The sequence below is a fragment of the Saccopteryx bilineata genome, chromosome 4 (assembly GCF_036850765.1).
Source record: "Saccopteryx bilineata isolate mSacBil1 chromosome 4, mSacBil1_pri_phased_curated, whole genome shotgun sequence".
NCBI lineage: Eukaryota > Metazoa > Chordata > Mammalia > Chiroptera > Emballonuridae > Saccopteryx > Saccopteryx bilineata.
In genome coordinates, this window is record NC_089493.1 from 172,834,327 (window position 1) to 172,856,862 (window position 22,536).

Here is a 22,536-nt window from a genome sequence, read left to right on the forward strand (position 1 = left end):
GAATTCCATTTGGCATTTTTATGTTCACTTATTTTGGTTGTCATGGAAACTGGAGATGTTTGTAGGATTTCTAGGTATGATTATTTTTTAAAGCGTGAGAAATTGTTTCACAATGAAGGAGACAAAAAGGATGTGACTGACATTTGGATTAAAAAATAAAAGCCAGTAAAAATTCTGTAGTAAGATCATTTTCTAAAAATTATGTGCAGCCCATATTGCACCACCAAGAAAACAGATTTTCATATCTTTCTGTAAATTGTAAGAACAAGTATACAAAAAGATCAAGCGTTATTCCTGGGTGACAGTGAAAAAGTATGAAGATGATAATGCTTTGAAATGGAAAACAATATTTAGTGGAAGAAAGAATGAACGTTGAAAAATGTAAATTTTTTATGGAGGAAAATGTCAGCTGGATAAGTTAAGAACCTTTATGGAGGGCTTACTTTGAGACAGGCACACTTCTAAAGGCTTTACACATTTCAGTACATTGAGCCTCCCGCAGCTCTGTAAGGGAGGTAGTATTTGTTTCATGTGAATTTCAGGTGAGAAGAATGAGGCAGAGTCTCCAGGTAAATACAATGTAAACAGGGTGGGTTAGAGCCCAGTGTGGGTCAGGAGCCAGGTCTGGGTCAGAGCCCAGATCTCCGGTTCACTCTGAAACTTTGGGCAAGGTGCTTCAACTCTCAGCCTCAGTGCACTTGTTTATAAACCAGGATTGGTCTGTCATTCCAGAGTTGTGAGGAATGGTTCAGAGAATGGATCCCAGTACTTCAGAAACGCTGGACCACATGGGAGCTTAATAATTATCAATATATGGTCGGTGTTACATATTTTGGATAAAGATTGCTATGCAATGCTGAATGAATAGCAACAACATAAATATAAGTATCCATATTATCGTGCTATGACTAACATTTTATTATTGCACTAAGACTATGGTAACTGTTTTGCTAACATAAACAGATGTTCGCAGGCAACAAAGGTTCAAAGGTAAACTAGGTTTCCTCAGTATGTATCGCATTCCCTGTCATTGGTGGCATCTAATCTAAACCTGGATGTGTACAGAGGAGTGGGGTGTGGGTTGGGGCAGGGCAAAAGGGTGAGCACTGAACAGGCTCTGAATGACAGAGCTCCCAAATCCCTTCTATTGACAGGTTTTATGAAAAAAATTATCACTAGGGCAATTTAATCCTACAGGGGAAAGCTTACGTTATGACAGAAGGAACTGCCTGACACCCCCACCCCCCACAGACCTCACACCTATTTTCTTCTTCTGTCCCAATTCTAGCCTGGCCTTTGCAAAATGTCAGTGTAAATTCTTCAAGATAAAGATGGCTAGGATGTGAGCTCTCAAGTGACCTTAGAAATCTGGGATTAAAAATGGTACAGTCCAGCCAAAGGTAAAGAGGTTTGAGAGGTTAGCAAGGCAAGATAAGCTAACAAAAGCTTCGGTTTGGATTATCTGCACTGGCTGTTGTTGGAGGTCGAAACCCACAGCAGGCTGGTAGGGATTTCCATGGGCACTAAGTAAACCTCAAACAGCACCTGTGAAGGAGGGGCCAGGGGCCGGTGACTTCTCCGGAAATTGTATACAAAGTAGGGAAGCACAAGGAATTCCATTTGTTCATGTCTTGACTTGAGCCACTTATGCTTCCTGAAAACAAAATAAAGATGCAAAAAGCAAGAAATACTCCGTCCCAAACTTGCGCCCAGAGCCTGGAGACTCAGAAGCAGTCATCTGAGGCTAGAGAAGACTGCTGGGTTTTTGAGAGTCCCAGCAGCAGCAGAGCGGGGTGGGCTACGGTTTTCACCGTTGCCTAGCTTCTCACCTCAGGGAAGACCGGATTCTTCCCCCTTCGGCTTCTCCACTCAGGGCAACTGGGAGTGAATGATTTAAAGAGTTTGAACACTCAGTGAAATCAGAATAGTAATTACTGTATTTCCCCATGTATAAGATGCATCTTAATTTGGGGGCCTAAATTTGAAAACAAATGTATTACATAAAGTTATTGAACTCAAGTTTTATTCATCATAAAATTTAAATAACTCCTCATCACTGTCAAAACTCCCATCTGTTAGCTTGTCCTCATCTGTGTCTGATGACGAATCACTGTCTTCTTATATTGCCTTATCCTCAGTTCTATTTATGGTATTTGAAATGCCACAATCACTGTATAAGGCGCACCTAGTTTTTAGACCCCACATTTTTGGGAAAGTGTGCATCTTATACATGGGGAAATATGGTAAAGCCCTCAGTCCCAGGCTCACTGTGAGGACAGAGAACAAGCTTCACAGTCTCCAAAGGGCTATTCCAATGGTGGAACTCCGGCTTGGAGCTGCCTCCGCCCAGGCCCTGCCCCTCCCCAGCCCCACTGCCTGCTGCCTCCATGACTGTGCCTTCATCCCCTGCGGCTGTGGGCTACCTCACAGAGACCCTGGAAGCCCTGGGATCGTGGGGTGGGCTTCACATCTCACCGCAATCCCTGGCAGGCTCGCACACCCTGAGCACTGGCTCACGGCCTCACTGTCCACAGAAGGGACAATCAGTGGAAAGCAACACAGCTTAGTGGCTCAGAGTGCTGGTCCAAGAGAAGGACAGACCCGCATGGAAAGCCTCTCCACTCTGGGGCCTAGAGATTCCCACCTAAATAAACACTATGCCATGTGTGTCTTCAGGAAAGTTTTTAAAGGGACCATGAACATTCATCCAGCAAGCAGTACTGTGCACCTCACACAGGCCAGGCAACACTGTAAACACTGTGACATCTGACATAGGGGAGACCTGACTTCGGAGATCTGTCTTACAGGGAACTTTAGTAGACATGGTCTCTTACCCATAGAAGCTCTCATTTTATCACAGTGGGGCGGCAGACAATAAACAAGCAAATAAACAAAATAACTTCAGATAATACAGTGTTTTGTGATAAAAATCTAACAGGGTGATGCGGTCAAATAAATGGAAGGAGGGAACAGCGTTATTTAGACTAGGTGGTCAGGGAGGTCTGACAACTGAAGGGTTCTGCGAACTAGCTCAGTGAAGGACGTGCTGGTGCAGGTAGAGATGAGTGCCTTACCTGCCTCATCCTGCTATAGAGAACCAAAGCTCTTCTAGCTCATCCAATCCGTGCTCTGGATAAACGCAGAAATGCAGGTCCAGAAAAGACACGGTCATCCAGCACACAGGACCCAGTGTGTGCTCTTCCTCCCCACCACGGTGCCTCCTGAGGTCCACCCCCCCAGCCCCTATGCCTGAGTGTGCTGACAATGACCTGCTTCACCGAACATTTATTCCATGCGTGCTTGGCAAATCTTAGATAATTTCTACTCACTGGAAGCCGACTATGTCTAATAGTTTTGTTTCATTTCTCTGCAGACATCTAGGAGAAGGATATGGGGCACATTCCCACGCCCCTTCCCACTGGTTTCTTCATTTCGAATTTGCATAATAGTGGAAAGAACAGTTCTAGCATTCTCTCATCCTCTGCCTCAGGTTTCTAAGTTTTTCCAGACCTTCACATTTTTTAAAGAGCATAAGCTTTGAAAGACCTGGAAACAACCTAAGTGTCCATCAAAGGATGAATGAAGAAAATGTAGTCTATACAGACAGAGGAATATTATTTAGTCATAAAAAGGAAGGAAATGCTGCCATTTGAGACAGCATGGATGAACCTGGAGGGCATAGGTTAAGCGAAATCAGTGAGTCAGAGAAAGACTAATATTGTAGAATCTCATTTATTTGTGGAATCTAAACAAAGAAACTCATAGAAACAGAACTCAGGTTTGTGGTTGCCAGGGGCAGCAGGGAGGGAGCGAGGGAAGTGGTCAAAAGGCACAATCTTCCAGTTCTGATAAATGCGTCCTGGGCACAATCTTCCAGTTCTGATAAATGCGTCCTGGGGACATCATGAACAGCATGGTGACTACAGTCAATAACAGCACTGTGTTGTGTATTCAAAATTCACCAAGATCGTAGATCTTAAAAGTTGTCACCACACACAAAAAATTTATGTGAAGTCATGAGTGTAAACTAAACTTATTGTAATAATTTTGCAATATATGCATATATCAAATCATTATGTTGTACATCTTAAATATATAAGATGTTATATGTCAATTATGTCTCTATAGAACTCTCTCTCTCTATATATATATACACCAAAAAAATAAGATCATAGACTTTGGTGAAGAGGGGAGGAGAGTTGAGAAACCAGCTCTGCCACCTACTAGCACATGACCCTGAGTGAACTGCTTTACCTCACCGAGCCTCAGTTTCTTCATCTATAAAATGGGGATAACAACATTGCCCATCTCAGGAGGTGGCAGTGAGGAGGGAATGAGATAATGAATTAAAACACCTAATATGCTTTGACACAAACAAATTGCTCAGACACTAACATACGGACACACCCCTTATGAAAGAGACACCACTATTACCCCATTTGACAGATGAGGAAAGGAAAACACTGAGGCATCTCATAAACTGCTCAGGATCACTCAGGCACCAAGTGAAAGAGCTAGGAGCATGTCAGGAGACAATACACTTATTACAGTGTGTGACAATAAACATTCAGCAAAGTGTAGCTACTTCTATTATCAGCCCAAAGGATTTATGACTCCGCTCTCTACACAATGTCAACAGGATGATTTATCTTTCTGGAAAATGAGTAATGCCCCTATCGCCCCAAAGGTTTCCAGTCTCTAACTGGTCTATTCCCCAGGAGTGAAACTGTCATTCTACCATCCTGGTCTTGGAACCAAACTGAGAGCATGAATTCACATCCTGGCATTGTTCATATTCTCTCTCTTAAAGCCTAGGCCTTGGAAACATGATCATATTTATTTTAATAAAACTGCTTTAGGCCTTGTTTGCCCTCTCTAGTCCCTTTGTTCTTCGGGGAAGGCTGCTGACAGGCGCCTGGGCTTTGCTTTAGCCCCTGTGCTGGGATTGTAATTAACTGCCAAGGCGAGGGAGACAGGGGCAGTTTGCAGAGGAGAGGATAGGGCAGGGCTTTCATTCAGGGGCAGGCTTCCAGGCTCCTGTTGGAGGAAGAGGAGATTACACGGCCCTTCCTGACTTAGCTCCCGGTGCCAGGTCCTGGATGAACAGGCAGCCCAGCCCGGCTCGAGTTACCCATTTTCAAAGACTCGAATGTGTAGGAAATTGGCAGTGGTGGGGGTCCTCGGGGCCTCTGGCTCTTTGAAATCTCCTGAGTTTGTTCTCTGTAAATCGGTGACAGTGTCTGGTTACCGGTCTCCAGGCCAACCGGCTGCTTCCTGTGAATGGAGTTTATCATCCTGTCCTTACGACAATTAAAGGAGTCTGTTCTCTTGAAATGTTACGTCGCCCCAGGGAAAGTTAAAACCAATGAAATGTCCACAGACTGTCCCACCAGGGAGGAATCTCAAAGTTGAGCTTGTCAACTTGAAGGTGGAGAATCATCTGCATGGGTATTGTCTGGACTGTCTGTTAGAATTGTAAATCTTGGTCCTCACTCTCCCTAGTTTATAAGAATCCTCAGAATGTGGGGCCCAGGGACCTCAATTTTTAATAAGCCCCCCCCAGGTTACTCCAAGGCACAGTGATGCTTGCGAGACACAGATGGAGAAACAGAATCAGTCGTCTGAATCACAGATCGAGACACAGAGACATTTAAATTTGTCCCGAGGAGAGATCAAAAAGGGCGCTGGTCTTCGCAAACAAAACAAAAAATTTAAACAACATCGTGTTCCTTTTACCTTCATGGAAAGTAAAAAATTTCTTTCACAGATTTTACAATAGATTATCCAAGTCAAGGTTTTGCTGAGACAGGAAGCAAAGGGCTTTGGGCAACCTAATATTTATGGCTGAAACCAGGAGAAATAGATTTGGGGGGAAAATAATGAATTAAAATTTAATAGTAATGTCAAAGAAGAGATAAATAGAGCAGAATAAGGGAATTTGTTGGTTTGTGATCTATAGTTTGACCAAAAATGATTTTCAACTATATGAAAAATTAGCTAGATAAAGCAACTTATATGCAGACATGGTTGTGTCCAGTTTGCTGGGAGCAGACATGTCTTCATGCATGTTGGATTTTTCAAAACACTTTCCTGCCCACGACCCTATCTGATATCCACACAGCTCTGGTGGTGATTACTGCTAGCAAATCCATTTATGAGATTCAGAGAAGTAAATCTAGCGAGTCACCGACTCGGGGCAGAACATACTAGAAAGAATATTTCTATCAGCATTTGTTTTGAGAGTGTACTACATGCCAGGCAGCTCTCTGAGCACTCGACATCATCTCATTTAACTCTCAGAACTACTTTATGTCCTTGTCGAACTTAGCTCTACGAGACAGTACCGTGTTACTGATGAGGAAACTGAGGTTTAAGGAACAAGTCACCATTCATTCAGTCCTTGACTCATTCCGAGAAATGTCTGTTGAGCATTTCAGTTCTGGATATTTATTTGGGCTTTAGGGATATAGAGGTAAAGTAAGTCTCTGCTCTCCTAGAGACTGCACTTGACTGGGGAGAGATAAGAGCAAAAGAAGTATGTAAGTAAGTAGTTTTCTATGAAATGAATCAAGAATGGCCAGACTATGGGGGGTAACTGGCATGTTCTGTGTTAGAGGTTGTGTGCGCCCGGATGGATGCACTACAGCTGACACCCGAAAAAGGTGAGGACAGAGCATGGAGCTGACCCGGGCAGGAAAACAGCAAAGGCCCTGGATGTGGTCGTTATCTCTCTTAATTCTCCCAAGAAGCTGGAGCTGAGTGATGGGGAGATGGGAGACAGGAGGTGAGTCAAAGAGTGAGCTGCAGGGCGTAACCTGCAGTGGCAGGAAAAACTGATTTTGAGACACAGAGGAAGTCATTGAAGGGTTTTGAGTGACATGATATGATACATCTTAGAACGAGTGCTCTAAATGCCATAGGGGGCAAAACCTAGAGAGGCCAAGGTGGAACTTGTCCAAGTCTGTGGAGACAGGCTGCAAGCTGACAAAGTCCTTATAGCCTAGGGCTTAAAGACTAAGCTCTTCCCTATCCTTTTAAGACTAAGATCTTCCCACACCCTTTTAAGACTAAGATCTTCTCAACACCCTTCTAATACTAAGATCTTCTCAACACCCTTTTTAAGACTAAGCTTTTCCCCACACCCTTGACTACTGCATGGTGGGGGGGAGTGCACTCTTATGAGGATTCCCCTTTATGCCTCAGATGAGTGACCTTGTATCAGAGACTTCCTTAGTTGCATATGGCTTAAAGACTTTAATTCTCTACACTAGTGGTAGTCAACCTGGTTCCTACCACCCACTAGTGGGCGTTCCAGCTTTCATGGTGGGCGGTAGCGGAGCAACTGAAGTATAAATAAAAAGATAGTTGTTTTATAAAGACTTATTCTGCCAAACTTAGCAAAAATCCGATATAAAGTACTTGGTAAGTAATTATTATTATATGCTTTAACTTGCTGTAACTCTGCTTTATAAATTTTATAAAGTCAAGTTACTTCCCTACTTTATAAATCACCATTACTGTGGAACCAGTGGGCGGTTAGAAAATTTTACTACTAACAGATACAAAAGTGGGCGGTAGGTATAAAAAGGTTGACTACCCCTGCTGTACACTATATAATAAAGCAGTCTGCGGGCTGCTTTTGCTCTGGCTTGCCATTAGCTTGCAGAGGCCTCCCGATCCCATCCTTTTTCTCTCTGAGTTTATTTCTTCATTCTGCACCGTTCTCATTCAGGACCTGGACAATTACTAGCTGCGCTGGTCTGCGACACAAGTCAACAACTATTAAGAGTTGAGGGGAGGTAGTGGTGGTAGAGGTCATTGTTGGGCAAATAAGTTGTAAAATTTGTGTTATTTGGGTTTTTTTGCTCACTTTGATTGTTAAAGATGGTGCTGCCTACATGAATGGCTGTCGTCTAGGTGATAATATGTGCTGGGGAAGGAATTGTCTCACCCAAAGGTTTTAAAAGGAGGAGCTAGGCGGCCACTTTGGAGGAGGAGGAGACCACGTTGTTACAAGAGCGAGGCCACATGGTTGGAGAGGAGGAGGCAGCCAAAATGGAGGCATGCAGAGAAGACTGAGTGGGGCTGGCGAGGCCTTTGACTCTAGGAAACAGCTGGAAAGGATGGGTTTTGGTACCTGTGAGTTTGTTTTCACTCGTTGGCTGGTACGAGTCTAGAATAAAGGAAAATGGTCCACCAGTTATTGGCTCTGTTGCTTCATTACCGTCTGTCTGAATCAAATGCAAACCTGGACAGGCCAGGCGGCCGTGATGGTGGCCGCGGCTACTGGCCTTAGAGTTATTGTCTCAATTTTTATTACCTGATTTCCTGAAACAGGCTTTCTGTGTATCCTGGGCTTAATTCCCTTCTGCCACACACAAGAGAATCTCCGTATATACAGAAAAGCAACCAGCAGGAAGGAGCCTACTGGACCGGGGCTGCCCTCCGGGCTGGGGCTGCAGGCTGCTGCACTCACCTTGGACTTCTCCTGATGCAGCTCTATCTGGATGTCCGTGAGCTTGGTCCTGAGGTCTTCATTGGCAGCTTGCAGGGCGACAATGAGCGCCTCGGGCTTCTCGCCCTTATTTCGCCCTTTCTTGGACATTGTTCCTTTCTAAATGGAGTCCGTTGGTTTTTAATTCCTTTCACACTGGTGCTGCCATGTTATCATTTCTTGTCCCGGAGTGCGATGTTTCAGCAGCTACTGTGTGGTGCTCCTTGGTAAGGTCTCCTTAGACGCTGCCCTGGAAGCCCTGAGTGGGAAGAGACAGCAGTTACTGCTGTGGCAAGACCTGGGGGGTCCTGACAGTCCTTCCCGGCCCGAGCTGCCTGTGGGAGCCTCCTCCTGAAGGCTCCTGTCCCCACCCTCTTCCGTCCACTTTATACGTCAATTTCCAGCGATCTTCCCCAACGCCCAATCTGATCATGTCAGTGCCCTGCTTAAAACCCTTCAAAGACCTGAGAATATAGCTTTCCCATCTCCAAGTGCCCTTTGTGTTAAGCCTGCCCATTCTCCTCACTTTCATTCTTCCATTTCACTCCTTTGTACTCTAACCATAAGGAGCCTTTTAATTTGCTGATTCTCTCTTCCCATAAGGGACATTTCCTACTCTATTTATTTGCTCAGCCTCCTCACACAGTCCTCCTTACAGCCTCACCCTCACACCCTGCCACACACACAGTGGAGTCTGAGTGCCTTTTAGGACTTTTTCCGGTCTCAGCTTCCACCTCAGTTCCTCCTGGAAACGCCCCCTAGGTTCTCACGTGCCTTATTGTTTAATTGCGGTCACCACCCTGAAACTTGGTGAGAGCAGGGACGTGTCGTTCTTATTTACAGCGTGCTTCTCAGACTTCATCACAAGACCTGGTACATGCCAGCTACTTAATTAGTATTAGTCAAAGAAAGTAACCTTTGTGATGACCTCATGATCACCCCTTAAAGAGCTCCAACTTGAAGAAATTTTTATATAGAAAGACCTAAAATTATACAATGAACGCACCATGAGAAGTAAGGATTAATTGCATTGGGTTATTTGGATTGCTCACTTATTTATTTAGTCAATATTATTAGAGTTCCTTCTATATGCTGTCTTAGGTGCAATATATTGAAATTGAAAAGAAGTTAGAGTTTCAAGGCAAAAAACAACAAACGTCTCTCAACAACACCACTATCTCTATTATCTATCTACCTACCTATCTACCTATCTACCTATGTTATCATCATCATTATCTTCATTGCCTTCATCATTATCTACTGGAAAATGCTTTTTAAAAAATAAACCAGTTATTTCAGAAATACAGACGAGACTTCCCCTCCTGGTGAGGTGAGTGAGGAAGACTCCCCAAAGAAGGCTGCATTGGCCCAGAACTTGAGGCTCGAGGAGGATGCTAACAGACAGCAGGCGAGGCATCCTGGGTGAAGAAATGACAAGTGTTGAGCCTCAGCAAGTAGAAAGCATGGTAACTATTTAGTGATAAAAATGGGGCCTGGTTAATTACAACCCAGGGTATGGTGTATGGCACTGATGTTGGAAAGGTTGCCTGGGGATGACTACTTGTGGGACACCTGGAATGCCAGCCTTCGAATTTTGGAATCTTTTTTGTTTTTTGGTTTTTTTCAATAAGTGGTGCAAGCATCGGCCTGGCGTGCGGGGAACCCGGGTTCGATTCCCGGCCAGGGCACATAGGAGAAGCGTCCATTTGCTTCTCCACCCCCCCCCTCCTTCCTCTCTGTCTCTCTCTTCCCCTCCCGCAGCCAAGGCTCCATTGGAGCAAAGATGGCCTGGGCGCTGAGGATGGCTCCTTGGCCTCTGCCCCAGGCGCTAGAGTGGCTCTGGTCGCAGCAGAGTGATGCCCCGGAGGGGCAGAGCATCGCCCCCTGGTGGGCAGAGCGTTGCCCCTGGTGGGCGTGCCGGGTGGATCCCGGTCGGGCGCATGCGGGAGTCTGTCTGACTGTCTCTCCCCGTTTCCAGTTTCAGAAAAAAGAAAAAAAAAAAAGTGGTGCAGGGGTCTGTCAAAGTTCTTGGCAGGTGGATGGCCTAAGAGAGCAGTGCTTTGGTGTGGTTATTCCAGGGGCAGAGTTGAGAGAGAATGGAGGTAAGGAGCTTGCTTACTGAACTTACTAAGCACGTACTGTGCTTCATCAGAACAGTAGTAAGAGGAAAGAAAAAAAGGATGAATCCTGATTTACAAATTCTTACATGATTCATAGGAAAAAGGAGGTTAGAAAAATATCAATACTAACTTGTCACTTGACCAAGTGGTGGTGCAGTGGCTAGAGTGTCGGGCTGGGATGCTGAGGACCCAGGTTCAAAACTTTGAGGTTACCAGCTTGAGTGAAGACTCACCAGCTTGAGCATGGTCATCAGCTTGAGCGTGGGATCATAGACATAACCCCACAGTCACTGGCTTGAGCCCAAAGGTTGTTGGCTTAAAGCCCAAGGTCACTGGCTTGAGCAAGGGGTCACCCAGTCCAGGCACATATGAGAGAGCAACCAATGAACAACTAAAGTGCTGCAACTATGAGTTGTTGCTTCTCATCTCTCTCACTTCCTGTCTGTCTGTCCCTCTCTCTCTCTCTCTCTCTAAACAAACAAACAAAACTGACTACTCAAAGTCAATGGGAAAACATAACAAGATACTGGAGAAAGAGTGCCATGCAACTTTTCAGGAAATTGAGTATTGTGTACATGGACGGCTTCAGTCTAGGACTAGGGGGATTCTCACTGGTCACACACATGGTCCAGCAGGTGCATCTTTCTCAAGAACCCTGGTGTTCAGCTTTGAGGACCATGCTGGCATCCTGGGCTTTCTACCACCCACCCTATGAGAACTGGGGCCATGCCTTTTGGATGTGACCCTAGGGAAAGGGGATAGGGAATGGTCAGGGGATAGGGAGAGTAAGCCTGTCTCCAGTAGTCGTGCAACTGTCCACCAATACTCCTGAATTAGCTGTTGGAGCTGATCCTCATGGTTGCTTTTCAAGAGTTGCCAAATCCTTAAAGAGTATGCCTGGCAGACTTCTAAGAGGCAACATTCTTCGCTTTGAGAATTAAAATAAACTGAACAGCATTATTGAAATTTTGTTTAATGTAGTCATTGCTAGGCTCCACACCAGTGTTTAACAGGTGTGGACTTTGGATAAATCACTTGGTTCTCTATAGTCCTCATCTCTGAAATGAGGGTAAGGAAGATGAGGACCTACAGTGCTATGAACTGAATTATCTGACAATGAAAGGAAAGCCTTTAAGTGATGGTCTCACATAGCTCATGACACATAAGTTACCATTTATTGAGTGCTTTATTTCTATTGGCTAAGGCAGTGGAAACAAAATAGCCTATAAAATGCTGTCCTTATGATATTTTAAACTGAGTAAGAATGGTAGGGGATGTGCAGAAATAACTGTAACTCAAGTGCCACACGTATGGAAACCCTTCTATTAAAAATGCTGCTCTTATTATTGGTCCTCTGTAGACTTACTTAGGCATTGGCACAAAACCCTTGAAAGAACGGAAGAAAAGAAAGAGAAGAGTGGTTTCCCTTTGTGCACCACTTCTGGAGACTGAGTCAGATGCTGCATTTGAAATAATCTCGGGACGATCTCTCAGGTGTAGTTGGGGCTTTTTAGTGTTTAGGAAACTTCAGCATCTGTTCATTATAACAAATGTCCAAGTTAAAGAATTCCCATTCAGTGTTATTCTCTTTTTAAGACACAAGATTAAAGTTAAGAGATTAGGAATAACCTGACCAGGTGGTGGCGCAGTGGATAGAGCGTCAGACTGGGATGCAGAAGGACCCAGGTTCAAGACCCCGAGTACGCCAGCTTGAGCGCGGGCTCATTTGGCTTGAGCAGAAAGCTCACCAGCTTGGACCCAAGGTCGCTGGCTCCAGCAAGGAGTTACTCGGTCTGCTGAAGGCCCCAGGTCAAGGCACATATGAAAGAGCAATCAATGAACAACAAAGGTGTCACAACGAAAAACTGATGATTGATGCTTCTCATCTCTCTCCATTCCTGTCTGTCTCTATCTATCCCTCTCTCTGACTCTCTCTCTATCCCTGTAAAAAGAGAGAGAGAGAGAGAGAGAGAGAGAGAGAGAGAGAAATTAGGAATATTTATAGTCAAGATCTTAGAAACATTTATTTGATCAATTTGTAAGTATTTAAACAGAACGAATCTCTACTACTGATCATAGGTTGTAACCCTGGCTATATAGTCTGTCCAGAAAAGTAATAATATCCTAGAAATACTGACATTTTTTTTAACAGGGACAGAGAGAGAGTCAGAGATAGGGACAGATAGGAATGGAGAGAGATGAGAAGCATCAAGCATCAGTTTTTTGTTGCGACACCTTAGTTGTTCATTGGTTGCTTTCTTATATGTGCCTTGACTGCGGGCCTTCAGCAGACCGAGTAACCCCTTGCTCGAGCCAGCGACCTTGAGTCCAAGCTGGTGAGCTTTCTGCTCAAGCCAGATGAGCCCATGCTCAAGCTGGCGACCTCAGGGTCTCGAACCTGGGTCTTCCGCATCCCAGTCTGACGCTCTATCCACTGCGCCACCGTCTAGTCAGGTGAAATACTAACATTTTGATGACAACTATATTTCCTACTGGTTCTCACATCCTAAAATACATCACAATTTTCTGTTGAAAATGTGGCCACATATTTAGTCAAAAAAGTAGGGCCACACTTGACGAGGTGGTGGTGCAGTGGATAGAACAACAGACTGAGACACAGAGGACTCAGGTTTGAAACCCTGAGGTCGCCAGTTTGAGCGCAGGCTCACCAGCTTGAGCACGGGGTTGCTGGCTTGAGTGTGGGATCACAGACATGACCCCATGGTTGCTGGCTTGAGCCCAAAGGTTGCTGGCTTGAAGTCCAAGGTCACTGGCTTGGGCCAAGGAGTCACTCGCTCTACTGGAGCATCCCAGTCAAGGTACATATGAGAAAGCAATCAATGAACAACGAAGGTGCTGCAACAAAGAATTGATACTTCTCATCTCTCTCCTTTCCTGTCTGTCTGTCCTTGTTTATTTCTCTCTGTTTCTTTTTTTTTTAATTTTTTTTTTTTTTTTTTTTTTTTGTATTTTTCTGAAGCTGGAAACGGGGAGAGACAGACAGACTCCTGCATGCGCCCGACCGGGATCCACCCGGCACGCCCACCAGGGGCGACGCTCTGCCCACCAGAGGGCGATGCTCTGCCCCTCCGGGGCGTTGCTCCGCCGCGACCAGAGCCACTCCAGCGCCTGAGGCAGAGGCCAAGGAGCCATCCCCAGCGCCCGGGCCATCCCCGCTCCAATGGAGCCTTGGCTGCGGGAGGGGAAGAGAGAGACAGAGAGGAAGGAGGGGAGGTGTGAAGAAGCAAATGGGCGCCTCTCCTATGTGCCCTGGCCAGGAAACAAACCTGGGTCTCCCGCACGCCAGGCCGACGCTCCACCGCTGAGCCAACTGGCCAGGGCCTCTCTCTGTTTCTGTCACACACACGTACACACACAAAAAGTAGGGCCACTGTTAGTAAGTACTGTTCTTGGCTTTGCGTAGATGTAAAGAAGTTTAATGAGCATTATGCCTCAGTGTATAAAACAAGACAAACATCCGTAAAGAAAAAACGTTCTGCAAAGCTGAGAATGAGCTAGTAGGTAAATGCTGTAGCTTAGAGTGGGCCGAGACAGATGAAGGTTGATAGAGAAGGTGAGTTGTGCCCTGATCTGAATGACACTGCCTACCTGACTGGGTTCTGTCTCAGTACCAGAAACAGTGTAGTCACACTAACTTTAGGTACATTCTTAACTGAATGACTCCAGTTACCCCTTTGTGATATTTACTCTTACTCTATTTTAGAAAGTGAAACTGAAGATCAGACTGGATAATTCACTTGGTCGCATGGAGTGGGTAACAGATTGGAATCTGAAATCAGAAAAACTGGCTTTGAATCAAACTTCCTGCCTGTGTAGTCTTGAGAAATTAAAATCTCTAACTTCTGTTTCTTTACTGTAAAGTGGGGAAAGGGACATACAGTGTTTACCTTATTTTGCTCTTATAAGGAATAATGAATCAAAGTGTGTCCAATTATTATTATTGATAGCATAGTTATTACTTTTCTAGGTAGGACCTAACTATCCACTAAAAGCCAGCTTAGATTTTAAGGGAAGGAGAAACATATTTATGACCCATTTGTGTTAAAAAAAAAAAAAAAACCAAGAAAAAGTACAGAGATCCCTGGAAAGACTAAAGGAATTCATGCTTATGCTTTTGAGGAAATGGAACCAGCATTAACATGATCGGTATTCCTAGAAGTCTTGGCTTTGTAGCTGGTTCTGCCTTAAGCTAGAAGCTGAATAAAGTCATTATTAATCTTCAAGTTTCCAATAAGGCTGTTGCCTCTGAGTTATGATTTGGAAAGCAACTGTAATATAACATAGTTAGAGTTCATGTGTAGGAAGCTAAAGGCTCCAGCACTTCTCCACAATTAATATCTGGATCTGTCCGCTCTACCCCAGCTGGTTGGTTTAAGCCCTTCCCCCTCTTCTTTTCCAAAGCTGATGCTTTAGACTCAGAAGTTGTTACTGTTTAAAATGAATGAATTAAACTTAATTACTTTAATCCTGGTGGCCTGCGGAGCCATGTTATTCCTTCTTTAATCCTCTCTAAGCAAGAAAAAGGTCTCAGCATGTATTTATTAACTTAGCAAAGCAATTTAATATAGAGCTTCTGGGTAAGCCAGTCCATCCCTGGAGTTCTAGTTTCTCTATATGAAAAGAAGGTGGCTGTCTGGCTAGGGAGCCTAAGGGCTTTTAACCCCTTAGATATCTGTTGGAAAGAAATGAATCTGAAGGCTGACATTCAGCGTAGTAGTGATTATGCATCATTGGGATTGTAAGGTGTTGGGTCTATATGTCCCTTTATGTTTGCTTCCCTCTCCTATGCTTTCACTGAATACCCTTTTATCACTTAATAGCAATTATTATAAATTATTTCAAGTCAACATGTTAAGTTTTTAAAAAGTGCTTTATAAGAATACAACCGCCCTGGCCGGTTGGCTCAGCGGTAGAGCGTCGGCCTAGCGTGCGGAGGACCCGGGTTCGATTCCCGGCCAGGGCACACAGGAGAAGCGCCCATTTGCTTCTCCAGCCCTCCGCCGCGCTTTCCTCTCTGTCTCTCTCTTCCCCTCCCGCAGCCAAGGCTCCATTGGAGCAAAGATGGCCCGGGCGCTGGGGATAGCTCTGTGGCCTCTGCCTCAGGCGCTAGAGTGGCTCTGGTCGCAACATGGCGACGCCCAGGATGGGCAGAGCATCGCCTCCTGGTGGGCAGAGCATCGCCCCCTGGTGGGCGTGCCGGGTGGATCCCGGTCGGGTGCATGCGGGAGTCTGTCTGACTGTCTCTCCCTGTTTCCAGCTTCAGAAAAATAAATAATAATAATAAAAAAAAGAATACAACCAAAATGTTATTACTCTTGATGGATTTGTTTTTAGGTCTCAGGTTTAAAACCTCAAATTAGAAATATAGCTCATAAAGTCTGTAGTAAGAGAGAACTCTTGGCACACATACAAGAAACATCTAACTTCTTTAAGGGAGTGGTCAGGAAGGCTTGGGGATGTCTAAGTTGAAATCCAAAGCAGGGAGGATTCCTCCAGAAGTGAGCTACTCTGCAAATCGTTTACCTCGTTCACACAGTTCCTGGTTTAGCTTCCAGTTCCCTTCCTCAACTCCCTAACCCTCTCCTACTCATCTGTTAGGGTCCAGAGCCAATGTCATCTCGTGTAATTTCCCTTCAAACCTCTTCACCATACCCTGATGATGGAATAATTTGTTCCTTCACCTGGGTTTCCATTTTCACTTTGAAGGCAGTTCTTACCGTAGTCATTACTCATTTCTTAATTTATTCATTCATCAATTAACAAATGTGACACAATAAGAAGGCAGAGGATATCTGTGTTAAGCAAGAGAGACAGGGCCCCTGTCATTCCTAGGGGAAGAGTCTGCAATTCCATACAATGTGGTAATTGCACATATCATAGGCTACAGGAATCCTAGAGGTCTGGGTGGGTCAGGAAAGACACCTTAGGAAGACGAACTTTCCGGAAGGTCTACCGGAAAGTTCTGTCTGTTTCTATCACAACAAGTTTCGACACGTAAGCACGTTTATTTGGCGCATGTATGCCTCTCTATTTTTATCACTTAATGTATACATACTGACATAGCAAATAAACTAAAACAAAGTTGATTCACATTAGTCTTATGTGTGAAGCGATAGTGTACCCATGGCTACTGATAAAGTTCATTTACGCCACTGTATTGTATACAAATTTCAACAAGGAAGGAATGCTACAGAAACATGTAGAAATTTGAAAGTGTTTGGTGAAGGTACAGTTTCTGATAGGACATGCAGAAAATGGTTCGAAAAATTCGAAACAGGTGATTTCGACCTTTCTGATAAGCCACGTTCTGGGCGATCATCTTTGATTGATGACGATGTTGTTAAGACCATGTTGGAGCAAGATCCTTTTCTGACAACATCGGAGATCACAGAAAGGCTTAATTCAGCTCAGCAAACCATTTCGGACCATATTCGGAAGATAGGATTGGCGTGGAAATATATTATTTAATAAAGTTTATTGATGGTAAGAAAAATTTGTATTTTGTTTTATTCCAAAAACGAACAGAACTTTCCGGTATATATAGTTATAACTATAGTTATATATATATATATATATATATATATATATATATAAATATATATATGTGTGTATATATATGTATATATATGTGTGTGTGTATATATATGTATGTATATATGTGTGTGTGTGTGTGTGTGTGTATATATATATATATATAGTTGCTCTGGGGAAAAATACAGACAAAAGCTTGGTGAGTGAATGAGAAAATGGTAAGAGATGAGCTTGGAGTGGCAGGCAGGTGGCAGCTGGTAGACACCAGCATGAACTATGCTAAAGAATATGGACTTCACCCCACAGAAGAGTATAGTCACCAAAGGGTTTCATAGACGGGAGTAACTTGATCACATTTTGTTTTAGTAATAGTCCTCTGGCAACAAAGGATGGAATAGACTAAGTGGGTCAACACAGATGTAGAAAGAACAGTTAGGGGGCTGTGGTCATGTCCATTTATACTTTTGTTTATTTTTCCAAATTTTTATTTATTGATTAGAGATAGAGAGGGAGAAACATCAATTTGTTGATCCAGTTATTTATGTATTCATTTGTTTTAATTATTTATTTATTTTTGAGAGAGAGAGAGAGAGATGAGAAGCATCAGCTCATAGTTGCGGCACTTTAATTGTTCATTGATTTCTTCTCGTACATGCCTTGATGAGGGTAGGGGGACTCCAGCAGAGCCAGTGATCCCTTGCTCAAGCCAGTGATCTTAGATTTCAAGCGACCTTTGGGATCAAACCACTGACCATGGGGTCATGTCTATGATTCCATGTTCAAGCCAGTGACCCCACATTCAAGTTGATGAGCTTGCCCTCAAGCCGGGGACCTTGGGGTTTCAAACCTGGGACCACAGTATCCCAGGCTGATGCTCTATCCACTGTGCCACCACCAATCAGCCTTGGTTGATTTATTTTATTTTATTTTATTTATTGACTTTAGAGAAAAAGGGGAAGGGAGTGAGAGAAATGCAGATTTGTTGTTCCATTTATTTATGCATTTAATGAATAATTCTTGTATGTGCCCTGACTGGGGATTGAACTTACAACCGTACCACGCCTGGAAAATGCTCTAACCAACTCAGCTATCCAGCCATGGCTCATGTTCATTTATATTACAGTTATTCTTTAGGTGAAGGACTGGGTCCCACTTAAGAGAAAACTGTGTTTCTATTTATCTTTGTACTCACAGTATCTGTCACAATGACCACCACAAAGTTCAATTTAATTAGCAGTGATCCAGATTAAAGGAAAATATTCAGATTGAGAAACATTTCACAGTTTCTACAAAGATCATTTATAATAAGGTTTCTATGGGTTATTGTTTTTACTTTGTGGGAGCCCTTGAATGACTGTTTTGATTTCAAGCAAAAGTTAAAGCTTGGTGTACCAATTCAATAAACAACAACATTAAATGAATTTCTATGTAATCCCTGTGTTGAGATTTCATGGTCCTTGCTGCTATTCTTCATACTCCCAAGCTTACTTCCACCCCAACGCACTAAGTTATCTTGCACTGAACTCTTCTATCTGGATTTAGAAGGCTTTCAGAAGGAGTTTAGCAAAAGAAATCTCTCAGTGCTATATATTCTTATTTGCACTGACCTTCCTTTCCGAATTCAAATGATTTTACCCCTGTTGTAGAATGAGAGTACCCATTTCATTTGGACATGGGATGGGGGAAACTCAAACACAGCAGGAAACAACTATGTATTCGACATCAGACAGAGCAAGAAAAGTGAATCAGAGTCCTTGCCTATAGGAGGTATTTGCTCTGTATACACAGTTTTTTCCTTTCCTTTATTTTTTTTAGTGAGAGAGAGAGAGAGAGAGGGACAGACAGGAAGAGAGAGAGATGAGAACCATCAATTCCTTCGTTGTGACACCTTAGTTGTTCATTGACTGCTTTCTCACATGTGCCTTGACTGGGGGGGGCTTCAGCCGAGCCAGTGACCCTTTGTTCAAGCCAGTGATCTTGGGCTTCAAGCCAGTGTGCCCTCTGGGTTCAAACCAACGACCATGGGGTCACATCTATGATCCCACGCTCAACCCAGATGAGCGCATGCTCACGTCGGCAACCTCAGGGTTTCGAACCTGGGTCCTCACCATGCTAGGTCGATGATCAATCCCCTGCGCTACCACCTGGTCGGGCTCACACTGTTACAGAAAGCAAACTGGCATATAAATACCCAAATCATTTGAGGGAGCTGTCTTCAGATAATTATAAGTGACACCAAGATTTTGTAATTTTAGGTTTATGTAAAATGTGTACGACCTATTCTGTTGTTTCCTTGGTGACAGCTTTCAAAGACCTTGAATTAAAAAAAAAAAAACTATTATAAAAGGACCTTTGCAATGTCAAATGTGAGCAGAAATTTCTATATATAGAACATGTATAATGTGCACCTGTTATTTAAAAGAAAGGCAGAACAATGTCTGTAGTAAGACTTACACTGAACAACGTTAAGTGAAAACTCATAAAGTTGGAATAAAATAACTTTTGGATATACCATATAGTTCTAGTATAAAATCCTGCATTTAATTTTCACATGTCATTAAAAAGAAACTGGCCATAAATATTTCCCCTATGTTATAATATGATATGATATAGTATAATGAATTATAGAACAATATAGATTATTCCTTTTTTAACATTTAGGATTCCAGTTTTTTGTTTGTTTGGTTGGTTGGTTGGTTGGTTATCCCAGAGGCCAATATTTAACTACATTTTCTTTTCAGTTGATGGGATCTTTGAAGCAAAGCTATGGTCCACATTGGGGTTAGGTTGACTAACAGTAGGTAGTCAACCTAACGCCGATGTGGACCACACACTATAGGAAAATCATTTCAAAAAACAGATCAGCTATCTGTTGAACCATAATTATGTAGAAGGTTTTATGTTATAGTTGAAGATGATACAATATGTATCTACCAAAGAAAGCTGCATGTACTATGTACGAAAGAGAAGTGGGAAAACACACACACACACACACACACACACACACACACTAAAAAGTACACAGAGGCAAGGACTGTGTTAACTCTCACTGTCTAGTAGTGCCAGGCACAAAATAGATTCTGAAGTATTTCTTTTTTTTTTTTTAGTGAAAGAGGGGGAGTGGAATGACAGGGACAGATAGACAGGAAGGGAGAGAGATGAGAAGCATCAACTCTTTGTTGTGTCATGTTATTTGTTTATTGATTGTTTTCTCATATGTGTCTTGACCGGGGGGCTCTAGCTGAGCCAGTGACTCCTTGCTCAAGCCAATGACCTTGGGTTGCAAGCCAGCAACCTTTGGGCTCAAGCCAGTGACCATGGGGTCATGTCTATGATCCCATGCTCAAGCCAGTGACCCCACGCTCAAGCTGATGATCCCACACTCAAGTCCACTGAGCCTGCGCTCAAGCCAGCAACCTTGGGGTTTCAAACCTGGGAGCTCAGTATCCCAGGTCAACACTCTATCCACTGTACCACCACCTGATCAGACATATTCTGAAGTATTTCAGAATAAACTAATGACTTTGACAAAAGACAAGACCTCGTATTGAAGGCCAGGACAATGAAGGATGAACAGGAGGATGAGGGAAAGGCAAGCAGGTAAGATAAGTGGAAGGTAAGTGTGAAGAATGACTTGTAGATCACACGCCCAGCTTGGAAAGTTCACTGCAGGGAACCAATGGATGTATAGCTAGAAAAATAATATAAGAATAAATTATGCATATCTTTATGGCCTTGATACTAAATATACATTTTATATATGACCAGGAATCTGATAAAACATTTTTAAGAAAAGAATCATAATCCTTTTTTTTTTTTTGTATTTTTCTGAAGCTGGAAATGGGGAGGCAGTCAGACAGACTCCCGCATGCGCCCGACCGGGGTCCACCCGGCATGCCCACCAGGGGGCGATGCTCTGCCCCTCTGGGGTGTCACTCTGTTGCAACCAGAGCCACTCTAGCGCCTGGGGCAGAGGCCAAGGAGCCATCCCCAGCGCCCGGGCTGTCTTTTGCTCCAATGGAGCCTCGGCTGCGGGAGGGGAAGAGAGAGACAGAGAGGAAGGAGAGGGGGAGGGGTGGAGAAGCAGATGGGCGCTTCTCCTGTGTGCCCTGGCCGGGAATTGAACCTGGGACTTCCGCATGCCAGGCCGACGCTCTACCACTGAGCCAACCGGCCAGGGCCATAATCCAATTTTTTAAAAGAAAGGAAGATCAATCTTAAAGTTATATGTAGGGTGAAATGAAACAGAAGCTGGAGGTTAAAGTCCAGATAGGAATGCATTGCCAGTGTTCAAATATAGCAGATGAAGTCTGGGTTAGGATGGAGGTTAAATGGCTTTCTACTTTCCGGAGCTAAAGGACCACTTATTCATCTCACCATCACCGTCTTCATCACCATCACTCAACACCTTTGCGTCACTGAGCACTTAGTATGTGCCAAGCACTGGAAAATGCAGCAGTTTATGTCCATCCTCCAATTCCAGATTTAAACTAGGACTGGGACACACGCTGTTAGTGTCCCCTATTTATACAGGAGAGAACTGAGGTGACAGGAGGTCGATTCTCTTCTTTGAAGTCACACAGCCAGGTAAATGGCAGTCAAATGTGTTTCAGTCTGAAGCTTCTTATGGACTTAAATCACTACTCTGCTCTCCAGCTGGTCTGTGATGTATGAAGAGTCCATATAATGTGCTAATGGTTGGGAGGTAGTGGAAGGGAGAAGGGAAGGTCAGAGATGACACCCTTGTGCATGGGACACGGGAAGAAGGTGGCTACCATAATGAACTCACTGAGATGGAAGGAGTTGTCTGTGTGCTTAGAAATAACAAGAGCTAATATTTTCAGGGAGGTTCACAGAAGCCAGGAACTATGCTAAATGAGATATGCTCATTTACTCACTTAATCCACAGCATAATAAATACTACAGATAAGGAGAAAGAAGCCCCCCAAAATATAGTGATTGAGCAAAATTACGTAGGTGGTAAATAGCAAAGTCAGGATGTAACATGGACAGTCTTACTCCAGAGCCTGGAAACCCAACCACTATGCTGTTCCGGAAATAGTCCAGCGTTTTTAGAGAAATCACATGTGAGGGACGGCAGGTGCCATCTATTATTGATTGATTGACTTATCTGTTTTAAAAACACTTTTTCCACAACTCATCTGCAAACAATTTCTAAGGACTTTATACAAATACACTTTACCGCAGTAAGATTTAAGACACTAAAACAGATAGTACATGTGTGTATACATAAAGGTTAGTATTCAAACAGCAATAGTCAATAAGGGGATATCTGAATTTACACTTAATATAAATATTTTTCTTCCCCCTTCCCAAGGTTTCTATCATAACTGTTCTAGACTCTGAATA

The 22,536-nt window shown here is 43.6% G+C and overlaps 1 protein-coding gene across 3 annotated transcripts in view; it reads right to left on the minus strand.

Moving 5' to 3' along the window:
- The window catches only part of JAKMIP2 (janus kinase and microtubule interacting protein 2), a 174,454-nt gene that overhangs the window by 64,753 nt on the left and 87,165 nt on the right, over positions 1-22,536 (minus strand). For all 3 annotated transcript variants that reach the window (XM_066272909.1, XM_066272908.1, XM_066272907.1), the window contains exon 2: positions 8,477-8,753. In XM_066272909.1, coding sequence (XP_066129006.1) covers positions 8,477-8,605 — 129 coding nt within the window. In that variant the 5' untranslated portion in view covers positions 8,606-8,753. The remainder of the gene's footprint in view (positions 1-8,476; positions 8,754-22,536) is intronic.